The sequence below is a fragment of the Lepidochelys kempii genome, chromosome 2 (genome assembly GCF_965140285.1).
Source record: "Lepidochelys kempii isolate rLepKem1 chromosome 2, rLepKem1.hap1, whole genome shotgun sequence".
Classification (NCBI taxonomy): Eukaryota; Metazoa; Chordata; order Testudines; family Cheloniidae; genus Lepidochelys; species Lepidochelys kempii.
In genome coordinates this window covers 218,498,525-218,511,688 of record NC_136381.1, presented here as the reverse complement: position 1 = coordinate 218,511,688, position 13,164 = coordinate 218,498,525, and the positions used below count along the sequence as shown (strand labels likewise).

Sequence of the window (13,164 nt, the reverse complement as noted above, 5' to 3'; positions counted from 1 at the left end):
GTAACCCAACTGACAGGCATTTGATAACTGACCAGGTTTCCTCCAGTGCTGGTGCCAATGCTAAACTATAATTTATCAAGGAGGAACAAGTGTTTTCTTTACAGAGCTGAAATGTGTGTGAGCTGTCCCTTTTTCTCCAAGAATTTGAAGGTCAGTCACCAAAAATGTATCACACGACAGTGCTGCCAGGCAGATGGTCCAGTAGTAAAATATTCTAATTAGTAGATCCTTCATTTTATCAGGTATGGTGTACCAGAAATGTATTCTGTATCCTACCATCTCACCATATTAACATTGGTAGAGTCTAGTCCTGCTGCTATAGTAGTCGATGGTCAAACTCCCATTGGAATCAATGGAAAGGATATTGGGGTAATCATAGTTTTGTGCCTAGAAGATCATCTTTTTTTAAACAGCTAAATTTATTTTAATTTACCTATCATTGCACAGTACATTTATCATTTTACTGTGCTGTTTTCCCTAAGGGAGCTCTTTTATTTTCATATTTTTAAAAGATCAAATATAGGTTCTACTGTACAATAATATATTTTTATAAAAACAATATAAAAGCAGTGTTTCACAATTTATGGTTATCATTTTATAAATATGCATCACTTGATACTTTCACATCTGAATGGTGTGTGGTATATGAGGATGATTTAATCATCCACATGCTCTCACCGGTTGTGTATATATATTTAAATAAAACAAACAAACAGTCTCTGGAAACTTTTATATTGAAGTTTTTAATTTAGTATATACATATGCAAGAAGAATATGAGAATATTGTTCTTTATAGACAAAATAAACTGATTTGAAAAGAAAATTTAATTGAATACAAGAACAAAACTTGGCTTTAGGATCCTGAAACCTGTATCTTCTCTCATAATGTTTTATGGTAATTTCAACCCAACTTACGTAGATTTATTGGATGACTTTTGAAACATGGCTTAAAGTAAAATCAGAATATTGGGCATTCTGGGTGAAAGATGTTTCCCCTCCCACCAAATTAGAGATTTTAAAGCATGATTTTGAAGAGGAAAGATTGTTTTCTTTTAAACAGAACATTTCTGTTACAACTGTTCTCCTGTATTGCTGTGCTATTACTAAGCAGTCTGCTAACAGAATCTGTATCGGTTGTACTAAAATGACTAATATTCTCATGTTTGTAGATTTTAGGATCCAATAGAGTCCTTTTGAAATGTATTTATTAAATTAGTTGAAAATAAGTTTGAATATGTGCACCCTCTGCAGTTATGCTAGAAAAATACTTGTTTAGGTTAACCAAATACTATCCCAAACGGGTTATTTTTTTATATGGAGTTTTCCTTTTCAAATATTTTAGTGCATTCCTTTTGTTTAATCCTCTTTCTGTTATGTGCTCTGTGTTCTGTTAATAATTTATTAAAATGTATTGTTGTTCTTGGTCTGATAAGTAGCACACTGAGCCTTTTATTTTTAAAAAAATAATTCTGCATTCTGCACCTTGCAAGAGTTTGGGATTTTCTTAAATGTGCTTTGCTAGCTTCTTATTTGTGGATTTCCTGGCTTATGAGGCTTTAATTCAAACATTTGAGACACTTAAATGGAATAAAGAAAAAGAATTTGACAAAATTAGTTTTCAAAAAGTTTTCCCTTTTGAACAAAAGATCATAGGGTGTATGCAAAAAAGTGATGAAGACAACCACTTCAATAAAATGTATGAATCTCTATTATTTGCTGTTAAATTCTTTTTTCCTCTTGAGCATATTGTTGTACTATCTGATGTAAGGCTCCTTTCATTAAGCACTGCAGTATAGCAAATGCTTCTTCAGTGGCAGTAGACTAAGAATGTCTGAACAAAGAATACTTATGATCGATGTTTCAGACTGTTGTCTGTGGGGTGTATATGGCACAAAACATTATCAAAAAGCTTGTTGATAAACTCAGAATATGATGTGTACAGGTTAGACTTTTTTCAGTTATAAGTGAAAGATGACAGCAAAATGTTTTAATTGAATAACCTTTTCAAATTCGTACTAAAAGAATCTCACATTATTGAATATTTTGTGCAGATTTTATTTATTAGTTACAAAGTCACTATTTTAAAAAATCATTCATGCAATTGTAAACATGTTTGAATTTCTAGATATGTTGGCAGACATTATGGAAGATCCATAATGTAAAAAGTTTTGTTAGCCGGAAAGTGTACTAAATTCTGCAAATCATCAATATAGAGAAAATACATAGCTGCCTCCTGCATTTCTCCATGAGAATATTCCAAATTAAATAGAAACATACTTAAATGTGTGAGTGTACATGTAAATCACCCTTCCTGAAAATGTCTGTTTTAATCCAAACTAATGATTCAGAGATTTGGTGGTAAGTTTTCCATGGGGTGAACTACCCCAAAGTGTGTGCTTGATTTAATTGGTGAAGAAACACAATGTATCTGTTTCTCCTGCAGGTGTGATGAATGCAGACTCTGCTACCATTTTGGTTGTCTGGACCCTCCTTTGAAAAAATCTCCAAAACAGACAGGCTATGGATGGATATGTCAAGAGTGTGATTCTACTTCCTCTAAAGTAAGTTAATTCAGTCTGTGAAAACTCAGAGGAGGAGTTCTGGTTTTGGACAGCCTTTTTGAGCAAATCATTGCATAGTTTCTCATCTTGAGTTTGTGTTTGAACATTTTGCATAGATCTGCACTGGGAAACAGACATTTAAATCCACACAGTTAAAGGTCACACTGCAAGGATTTCATCTTGACTTTAACTAAAGGAGAGAAAAATGCAAAATGGAAATTGTGTTAATTGGCTCGATAAAGGGGAGTTTCTTATTCCTCTTAACTATTTTCTTCTTACATTATGGTTGTGACCCCCAAAATATATAAGTCCAAAGTATTAAGTTAAAATACCATAGCATTCTTTGCCCCATTATAAGCAGTCAGATATTTTAATATTTTAATAGTGTAAACCATAACCTTTGAAGGCATGGTTAATAGTAAATTCATTTGAAATGTATTTATGAAAGATTTGAAAGTCTACATTTTTTTTGTTTCGTTTTTTCCAATGTAAATCAATTGCAAGGGACATTATTAGGTTAGCATGAGGGATAGTTGTAAGATATGACATTCTAAAATTGTTTGAACTTAAAATTCTCACGACTGAAACTTTGTTATATTAATGCTACCAACAATCATCCACTTCTGTGGTGTTATCCTGCAAGCATGGGTGCCAGCACCCCCTAGATGCTTTAAAGAGACACTGTCAACTTGATTTTTTTAAAGTGACTAATTTTAAAAATATCCATTTGCTGATAGGGCATCATTAAAATAAGAGAACTTTTTAAAAAATCGGTTAATTTCATAAGCTTTTCTGCTGCTTGTTTTTGCTTATCAGTGTATTTTCGGAAAGAGATAAAGTGACCGAATAACTGATTACATAGAGAAGTGGACTATAAAGAAAATGCTATCAAACACGCAAAGTTAACAAACAGAAAAAATAGAGGATCTTTTTCTACTAACTTCTTTAGCTTCTAATAATCTTTCTTAGGTGTACAGTTATTTATAACTAAAGTAGATATAAAATTTTCAAGCACAAATGGGATTTTCAAGTTGCTGGTGTTCTTTTACAATTGGAAAAATAAAATACTTTGCTTTGCTGGGCGTTAATCAAATCATTCTTCAATCAAGAAGATACAAAGATGGACACTGGAAATTAGCTGTCAGCTATAGTTTGGACATCAAGCAGTCTTTCTTGAATACCACTTAAATACAATGGGCACTCCTGGAGTGAATTATAATTGATATTGAATTCCTGTCACCTCTTAAACCAAAAGGGTTTCTTTATAACATTAGTTAAAATGTTCTGCGTCGTATTTTTTCAGTGTTTTTGCAAAAGGGCACTTTTTGAAACTCCAAATGTGTATTTGGCGTAGCTGGCCAAACTATGCAGATAAAATGCTATGCTTGCTGAATAATTTACCATGAAAATTAATTCAACATTATTTTTCTGTAAAGTGAGTTAATTTTTAGATATTTTGATGTAAGATGAAATGTTTTGAAAAAATAAAATTGAATTTACAAGCTACAATGACCACAGATATTTACTGTACTTATATTAAGGATTATTTCACATTTAAAAATATACCAAACAAGATGTTTATTACTGAGACTGATTTTCATTTTTAATTCATAAAGACCCATTCTTAAAATTAATATTTAACAATTAAGTTTGATTTATTGCACTATTTTCAACATAGCCAATTTTAATTATATTTGAATGAGAAAATGATGAATATGATAGGTACTGAGAAAGTTGTCTTATGGGGACTCCTTGTGGCTTTGTTTAGTTACTTAACAAAGAATTTTTTTCTTGCAAAGCAGTGTAAAGAAACTATTGAAAAAAAGCTATGTTACTGTCCATATTAAGAGATGTCTTTCTTTTTAGCATACCATATTTTTCTCTCATCTATTATGCTACATTGTGTCTAACAAGATCATGTTAGCTGAATTAAACTTTTCGTACAGTCCTTCCTTTATATGAAAATAATTTTAAAAGGCTTAATGTTTTCTTTCTCTTCCAATTTCAATCTGTTGTCTTGCTTTATAGTATATATTTTACACATAATACCCTGCATATATTTCAACATCCAATAAATACTTATGAATTCTAGGGCTTTTTCTCCCAATAGGAAGGGGACTTCCTTCTGGGCTGAATACAAGTCCATTAGGCAGGAACATTGTAAGGAATCTGGCATTGTTTGCTGCACTCTGTCTGACCTTTGGATGAATAGCAGACTTGAGCCACAAGCATTTTCAATCTCTCACTCAACCACTAAATCCAATTTTTGGTATGTCACAACAAAGTTTCCTTAAGGATTACTGCAGTGAAATAGGATTGCACGTTTCAGCATTTGCCAAGAAGACACTAATGCAGTCTCCTTCCCTTCAGTGGAGAAATCAGACTTTAAAAAGTAATATTTCCAAATGGAAAGTAATAAAGGAAATTTAATTTTTCCCTTTGCTATTCATCTGCTTAAATTCAATTTAAATAATCACTATAGTATGAATGTTAATTCAGATAAACAAATTTTAACTTTTCCTAGACAACGAGTGTTTAGGTGTATTGGCCCTAGAAAAAAATTGGACAAATAGATTATGTGGTACTTATTGGTTCAATAAAAAGTGAAGTTATAATACACGAGGTTTTGCATAATGATTTTATTGTCCTAATAAAGGTGATTACATTATCTACCTTCCTAATTATAGTTCTTCCTTGAGTGCTTGCTCATGTTGATTCCATTGTAGGTGTGTCCGTGCCCACATGTGTGGCCATCAGAGACTTTTGCCTTAGCAATACCTGGAGGGCTGGCTATGGCGCCCTCGGGAGTGCCATGCTCATGGCACGATATATCGGGTGCCACCGGCCCTGTGCCCTCTCAGTTTCTTCTTACCACCCGTGGTAGTCAGTGGGAGCACCTCTGTCCCTTGCTTCGCAAGTGGTCAGCAGTTTCTCGTCTAGCTTAGCCTTGTGCTTTACCTGCAAATAGTTTAATCTTTGTTAGTTAGTTCTTAAGTACCTGTTAAATGTTAGTTAGGTAATGTCCCAGTAGGGACTTTTCCCCTGGCGGGGCATGCCTCAGTCTCCTGGTTTCAATCCCTGCTCTTCGTGTAACATGCCTGTGCCTGTTAGTGACCTGCACAAGAGTTGCCTACAGTGCCTTGGGAAAACCCATATAAAGGAGCGCTGTCGCATCTGCTAGAACTTTCGTCCGCAGACACAAAGAGAGTGCGACACCGTCTTAGGGCACTCTTGATGCAGGTTGCCCTGCGCCCAGCTTTGGAGCTGTCGTGGCCAGAACTGGCACCCAGCACTTCAACTTCGGTGCGCAGCACACCTCCGGCACCAGGATCCTCCTGGCACCAATCCCTGTTGCCGGTGCTGAAGAAAAAGAGTAAGAGGGTGGCACCAACCAAGCCCAACCAAGGGGCTCTGCGCAAAGGACACTGCTGGGGCCTTACACCCACTTCATACCCTCTAAAGGGCTCGGGCTTGGGGAGTTCCTCTCCCTGAATGGCCTGCCACCAACTCCGGGGAGCGATAAAGGGCCTAGATCGATGGCGCTGTCAACCTCCTCCAAGGCCCTGGCACCTGGAGAGCTGAGAGAACCTCCACTGAAGCTGGCACTGCGTGCAGCTATGGAACCAGCTAAGGCTTCCCATAAGGGCAAGCCTACCGGCAAGGCTTTGCACAAAACAGGCAAGCACCGCCGTTCTCCAGAGCCAAGACAGAGCCCTAGGTCGCCACATTCTTGGTCTCCGCGTCAACCTAGGTCTCCAGCTCGCCACTATGAGTTGTCGGCACCGTGCTCCCGATCTCCGTCGTTGTGCCAAAGCTCGCCCAGGCATCGTCGATCTCCCTGGCCTCGGTCTTCATCGCACAGTCGGTTGCAGTCACTGAGACCTTGAGGGCGCTCCTCGAAGCAGCACTGCTTCCCCTACCCCCAGCACCATTCGGACCGTTCCCATCAGCGGTCTCCGGTGGTGATGGTGAGCTGTCAGACTCAAGCCTCCACAACCCTGCCCTGGTCGCCAGAGGGTGACAATGTCTCAGGCTTGGAGGCACAAATCAGCCCTTTGCCCAGGCAACATGATTGGGCTTCAGAGGGTGCATCTGTGACATCGGTGCCGACCTGGCAACAGAGCCAGTGGCTGACCCAATGGCCTTATTGGAATGCATGGGGCATTCCCGTCATGTCAGTGCCCCACTCCTGCCAGCCTTCAGTCGCTGCGTCAGACAGGCCGAAGACAGTGCTCCTGGTACCCATGGCACCGGGCTCAGTGCAGGATGTCCTGGCGGCCATCACGGGTGAGGATCCGGTACCCACCCCAAGGCCTCCCGCACCAACAGGTGAGTACACTGCCAGACCTCCCCCGGTCATCCAATAATCCTCCTCCTCCCTGGACAAGGCAGTGGCGGGGCCTTCCAGAGCTAGCCCACCAGGCAATTTCTGTGAGCATCAGGTGCTGCTCCACAGGGTGGCATCCAACTTGGCCATCAAGGCGGAGGAGATGGTGGAGCAGACGGACACATTATTTAGTGTGCTCTCCACATCCTCCCCAGACTGGGTCGCACTGCCAGTATATGAGCGGGTCCTGAACATTGCCAAACTATCTGACAAACCCCATCCTCCATCCCGCCCACCTCTAAAAAGGCAGAAAAGAAGTACTTCGTTCCTGCAAAAGGGTTTGAGTACTTATACACTCATCTGCCACCAGGGTCATTGGTCGTGTCAGCGGCCAACAAAATGGACAAGTAGGGGCCCGCCAGCTCCACCCCTAAAAATAAAGAGACTAAGAGACTGGATTTGTTTGGTCAAAAATTTATTCTACGGCCAACCTCCAGTTTCAGGTAGCAAACCACCAGGCCCTCTGCTACAGTTTTGACCTGTGGGACTCTCTCCTCAGGTTGAAGGACTCCATGTCCCAGGGGGCGGCCCAGGAGTTCGCAACCCTGGTGGAAGAGGGGACTGCAGCAGCCCTGTGCTCTCTCTAGATGGCCTGGGACACAGTCGATTCAGCTGCCCAAGTGGTTGCCTCAGCCGCGGTCATGCAGTGCAGTTCCTGGCTCCAGACCGCCAGCCTGTCCTGGGAGATGCAGGCCTCTATCCAGGACCTCCCGTTTGATGGTGTTGGCCTATTTTCCAACCAAACAGATACACATCTGCATGGCCTGCAGGATACAAGGGCAACCCTTCGCTCCCTGGGGACGCACGCTCGTCAGATGTCCAGGCAGCCGTTCCGGCCTCCTCCGCCACCTAGACAGTAGCAGCCTCGACAGGGGCCTGCAAGAAAAAGGGACACTGGGTTTAACTGCTGCTGCCCTTCGTCATCTCAATCTCCTGCACAGCCTGGCCTGGCTAAGCTCCCGGGGGCCAGAAGCGCTCATTTTGAGGGTGCACTCAGGAGCGATGCACCAGCCAACTGTCCAGATCCTTCCTGCCCTTTCTTCGACCGACTTTTCCCCTACCACTCAGCCTGGTTGTGGGTTACGTCGGACTGTTGGGTCCTGGACATAGTGGCTCGGGGCTACACCCTGCAGTTTTTGGCTGCCCCTCCTTCCCGTCCCCCCACTTCCCCGTCCCTCTTCAGGGACTCTTCTCATGAGCAACTCCTCATTCGGGAGGTCGAGAACTTCCTATGCCTGGGGGCCATGGAGGAGACTCTTCAGGATATGCAAGGAAGAGGATTCTACTCCTGCTACTTCCTAATCCTGAAGGCAAAAGGGGGACTCAGACCCATTCTGAACCTGCAGGGCCTCAACATGTCGCTCATGTAATTGAAGTTCCTCATGGTATCCCTGGCCTCCATCATCCCTTCCCTGGATCTGGGGGACTGGTACACCGCTCTTGACTTGAAGGATGCTTACTTTCCTATCTCCATATTCCTAGGACACAGACATATCCTGCCTTTCTTAGTGGCGGGGCGCCACTTCCAGTTTACAGTGCTACCCTTTGACCTGTCCTCGGCCCCCAGGGTGTTCACATAATGCGTGGCGCAGGTGGCGGCTTACCTGAGGCATCAAGGGGTCCAAATCTCCCCCATCTCAACAATTGGCTCATCGAGGACAGGTCTCCAGAGCAGGTCCAGAGGAGCCTCAGTCTGGTGCGCTCCACCTGTAGTGATCTGGGTCTCCTAATAAACAGAAAAATCCATGTTAACACTCATTCAAGGCATAGAGTTAATCAGAGCGGTTCTCAACTCCATGCAGGCCAGGGCCTTTCTACCAGAAGCGTGCTTTTAAGCTATATGGACTTGTTCGGTCACATAAAGAGCCAACCGCTCACCACAGCCTACATGTGCCTGCGTCTGATGGGCCACATGGCCACATGCACCTATGTGGTAAGTCACACCGAGCTTCATCTAAGGCCCCTGCAAGCGTGGCTTCCTCGGTGTACGTTCCAAGCAGGCAACCCCTGGACTGAGTGGTCATGGTGCCGAGCCACGTCCTCTCCTCTCTGGATTGGTGGCAGGATGCCAAGTCGGTGCTGCCAGGAGTTCCCTTTGCAGCCCCATCGCCCTTGCTCGTCTTGGTCTCGGACACGTCAGATCTGGGTTGGGGCGCCTGTCTGGGCGAGCTCAACACCCAGGGCTGTTGGCTGCAACACAACCTAGGCCTCCATATCAATGTCAGAGATCTCAGGGCAGTTCGCCTGGCATGCCAGGCTTTTTTGCCCCACCTGGAAGGCAAAGTGGTGCAAATCCTGATGGACAATACTGCCACAGTGTACTACATCAACAGGCAGGGTGGTGCCAGGTCTTCGGCCCTCTGTCAGAAAGTGCTCAGCCTCTGGGACTTTTTGTGTGCAGCACACCATTTATTTGGTTCCCACCCACCTTCCTGGAGCCAAGAATGTCCTGGCGAATCGACTAAGCAGAACCTTCTCATCTCGCCACGAATGTTTGCTCCATCCAGAGGTGGTCAGCCTAGTTTTCCACAGGTGGGGCTTTCCCCAGGTGGACCTGTTCACATCCAGACAGAACAGGAAATGCCATGTGTTCTGTTCTGTGCTGGGCAGGGAAAAGGGCTCCCTGTCGGAAACCTTCCTGATTCTGTGGTCAGGAGCGCTGATGTACGCCTTCCCACCGGTGCCGTTAATCCACAGAGTCCTGCTCAAGGTGAAGCAAGACAGAGCAATGGTCATCCTTATAGCCCCAGCATGACATCTTGGACTATTTGCTGTATCTTAAGCTCCAGAGCATGTCTCTCTCCTTCATCAGGGTGCACCTGGCAGCCATTTTGGCTTTCCATCCAGCATTTCACAGCAGGTCGGTCTTTTCCCATCCCATGGCAGTGCAGTTCCTGAAAGCTCTGGAGCGCCTTAACCAGCATATCCAGAACCAGGGGGACCTGAATCTTGTGCTGTCCAGGCTCACGGGGCCCTCCTTTGAGCCCCTGGCTTCCTGCTTCCTTCTGCTTCTCTCCTGGAAGATCTCCTTTTTGATCACTATAACTTTGGCCCATAGAGTGTCTGAGTTCAGGGCGCGCACATTGGAGCTGCCTTATACAGTCTTCTATTCAAGGTCCAGCTGAGTCCACACCTGGCTTTTCTGTCCACGGTGTCTCCCAATTCTATACTGGTCGGGACATATACCTACTGATCTTCGGCCCAAAGCCTCATACTACAGATGCGGAATGCAGGCTGCATACTCTGGCTGTCCGGAGTCACCGGCCTTCTACATAGAGAGGATGAAGCTGTTCCGTAAATCTACACAACTGTTTGTTGCTGTCGCAGACCGGATGAAAGGTTGCCCAGTGTCTACCCAAAGAATCTTGTCCTAGATCACTTCTTGCATCGGCTACTGCTATGAGCTGGCAAAGGTGCCCCCACCAGCGATCATGACGCTTGCACCCTAGTCAAGTGAGCCTCTCAGGTGCCAATCCAGGAAATCTGCCACGCCATGACCACGTCCATCCTCATATTTGCTTCGCACTATGCACTGAGTATGTCGGGCTGATGCTGGTTTCCACAGAGCAGTGCTCCAGTCTGCGAGACTGTGAACTCTGAGCCCACCTACAATGGAATGGACATGAGCAAGCACTCAAAGAATCAAAAATGGTTACCTACCTTGTGTAACTGTTGTTCTTTGAGATGTGTTGCTTGTGTCCATTCCATTACCCACCCTCCTGACTCTCTATCAGAGTTGTCGGCAAGAAGGAACTGAGAGGACGTACAGCCGGCAGCGCCTGATATACTGCGGCATGAGTGCGGCTCTCCAGAGGGCGCTACAGCCAGCCCTATGGATACCGCTAAGGCAAAAGTCTCAGACGGCCACATATGTGGGCACACGCACACCTACAATGGGATGGACATGAGCAACACATCTCGAAGCACCAGTTATGAAAGGTAGGTAACCGTTTTGGTTTTTTTCCAGTTTTAGAAATTGGGTAATGGTGACATCGTGTTGACCTAACAATAAAAGTAGTTTTTGAGATATTACTGAATGTTTGCAGGTGGAAGCAATACAAAGATGAAATGTGATGGTAATAAACATATGCTTTAAGTTGCTCTCTGTCACAAGCACTTTGTAGGCTACTTCTGTTTTGCTCATGATATGTCACAAGACTCTCCAGCAATCTTGTCAGTTATTTTCCCACCAATGTAACATATTCCCATATTACCCTGTCTGTCAGAGAATAGACAGACAGTGACTTTGCTGCAGGGCATGAGGGCAACATCTTCTCTGCCGGTAATACTGCCTGTCACTTTTATGGAATGGGTGATGCTCACCACTGAGGTCTGACAAGCTTTCTCATCTCAGAAACATTGTTGTTTTTGTTACCTCACATGAAAGCTGAAATAAGCCTATTAGCTAGCATTTTAATAACATCACCTACCTCCCTTGGAAAAGGATTACTCTGTGCTTCCAATACTGCCAAATCTCCGTGCCCTAAATCATAAAATTTCCAGTATTTTAGAATAATGGTATTGAGAGAGACTTTTAGAAGCTTCTTTTAAACAACAAATTCTTTTGCATTCCAGAATAGTATATGATTGGTCTAAACACTACTTCTTTAAGGTACAAGATCTCTTTGTAAAAATTAGATGAGGGTAGTGGGAGTTACATAATGTTTCATTACCCTTCTTCTTCCATACATCCTCCCAGTTTAAAGTTTTGTAAAAGACCAGTATAGCAAAAGATTTACACATACATCATGATAGTTAAAATGACTTTGCTAGTTCCTTTTCCATCCTTGTTTAAGATCTATTTTGTGAAAAGTTGCAGAGTGGACATGACAGGTCATTATCTGACTGCTGTAAGTTGAGCTGCCATAGCCTGGAGCCTTTTTTTAGTTCATTTTTATTTCCTCTTTCTACTTTATTGAACTTTTTCAGTGGACGTAAATTGTGAACGTATATGCATAGAATTCTCATCTAAATTCCTTATGGAATATTTTCTGGAACTACAAATTCATGTCACACCAGCCAGAGCAAATGGCTCATTTTCTGCTCATCTGTTGTGTTGGAAAGCAATCATGAAGGATTTTGCCTGTGTCCCAATACTGAGCAGGGTGATTTCTCTAAGGTGTGACTTGCTTCAGTACAGGGAACAAGCAAATTTAACTGGACACTGTAATATCTGAAATTGAATGTCTGATCTTCTTCCATTTTGAAGATTTATTAAAAATATAAAATTTAAATGAGTTGTGTTTTAAAATTCATTTTAATTTCAAACTTTCAGTTTGCTCATCCAAAGAGAGGTGGGGAGGGGGGTTGTTGGTTTTTTTGTTTGTTTGTTTTTTAGTGATTTAGATATCTGGTTAGCCTATGGAATTTTATCCTAATTACAATGTAAAATGCAGAGTTAAATTTGGTGGACAAGAACACTTTTTGCTATGAAAACTTACATATAAAATGAACTATCAACTACTATACTACCAATTAGAACATCATATGTTAAGATCTTGTGTCAGCGTACTGTGTTACGAACCTGTTTTGAATTCCTCCAGAATGCTAACCTCTCCAGCCATAATATAAAATTCAAAATCAAAACAAGTGCCATTTAAAATATGTAAAGTACACCACAGAAAGAAATGTATGTTACTTTTATTTTAAAGATAATGAAGTTAGCAAGAGGGAAACAAACTGACTTCATATCAACAATTTGTATAAATTAGAAAAATTGACTTAGTAATGGTCATAAATAAAATCTGTTATGTAATTCATAATGCATGAACAGGAATACTTTTTTTTATAGTGTGTGTGTGTGGGGGGGTAACACTGCCTGTTATTAAAGTTACCTGACACATCCCATTAGAAGACTCTGTTTTCAGTTGCTTACAATTTTGCCAACCTTTAACTGTTTGGGCTGAAATTTGGGTGTTTGCCTCAGGTTGAACTTTTTTGGAAAATTTCATCCAAAACAACTCATCCTTTTCGGAGAATGATGCTAGGGGAAAAGAAGTTGTTATGTTAATTTAACAGCTACTTTTTCTTTGAAAAACTCTAATGCCCCCATGCTTTGGAGATGGGATTTTAAATTTGGCAAGGGAGTGGCCTTTTGTCAGGTGTGTGCCTATTGCCGTTCCTGTGAAAATCCACCAAAATTTAGACAAGCAATAAGGCTATGAAAAACCACTATTCGGATGCTTCTTAGATGTTCTTAGAGACTTCTTAGATGTT

The 13,164-nt window shown here is 42.4% G+C and overlaps 1 protein-coding gene across 5 annotated transcripts in view; it reads left to right on the top strand.

Annotated features, from left to right (window-relative positions):
* PHF14 (PHD finger protein 14) overlaps positions 1–13,164 on the top strand; it is a 301,795-nt gene that overhangs the window by 206,919 nt on the left and 81,712 nt on the right. For 2 of the 5 annotated variants that reach the window (XM_073333842.2, XM_073333841.2), the window contains exon 17: positions 2,444–2,561. The exons of 2 other annotated variants lie outside the window; for them this stretch is intronic. In XM_073333842.2, the coding sequence (XP_073189943.1) occupies positions 2,444–2,561 (118 nt within the window). Of the gene's footprint in view, positions 1–2,443; positions 2,562–13,164 lie in introns of those variants that run through there. One more of the 5 variants, XM_073333847.2, reaches the window with a different exon arrangement.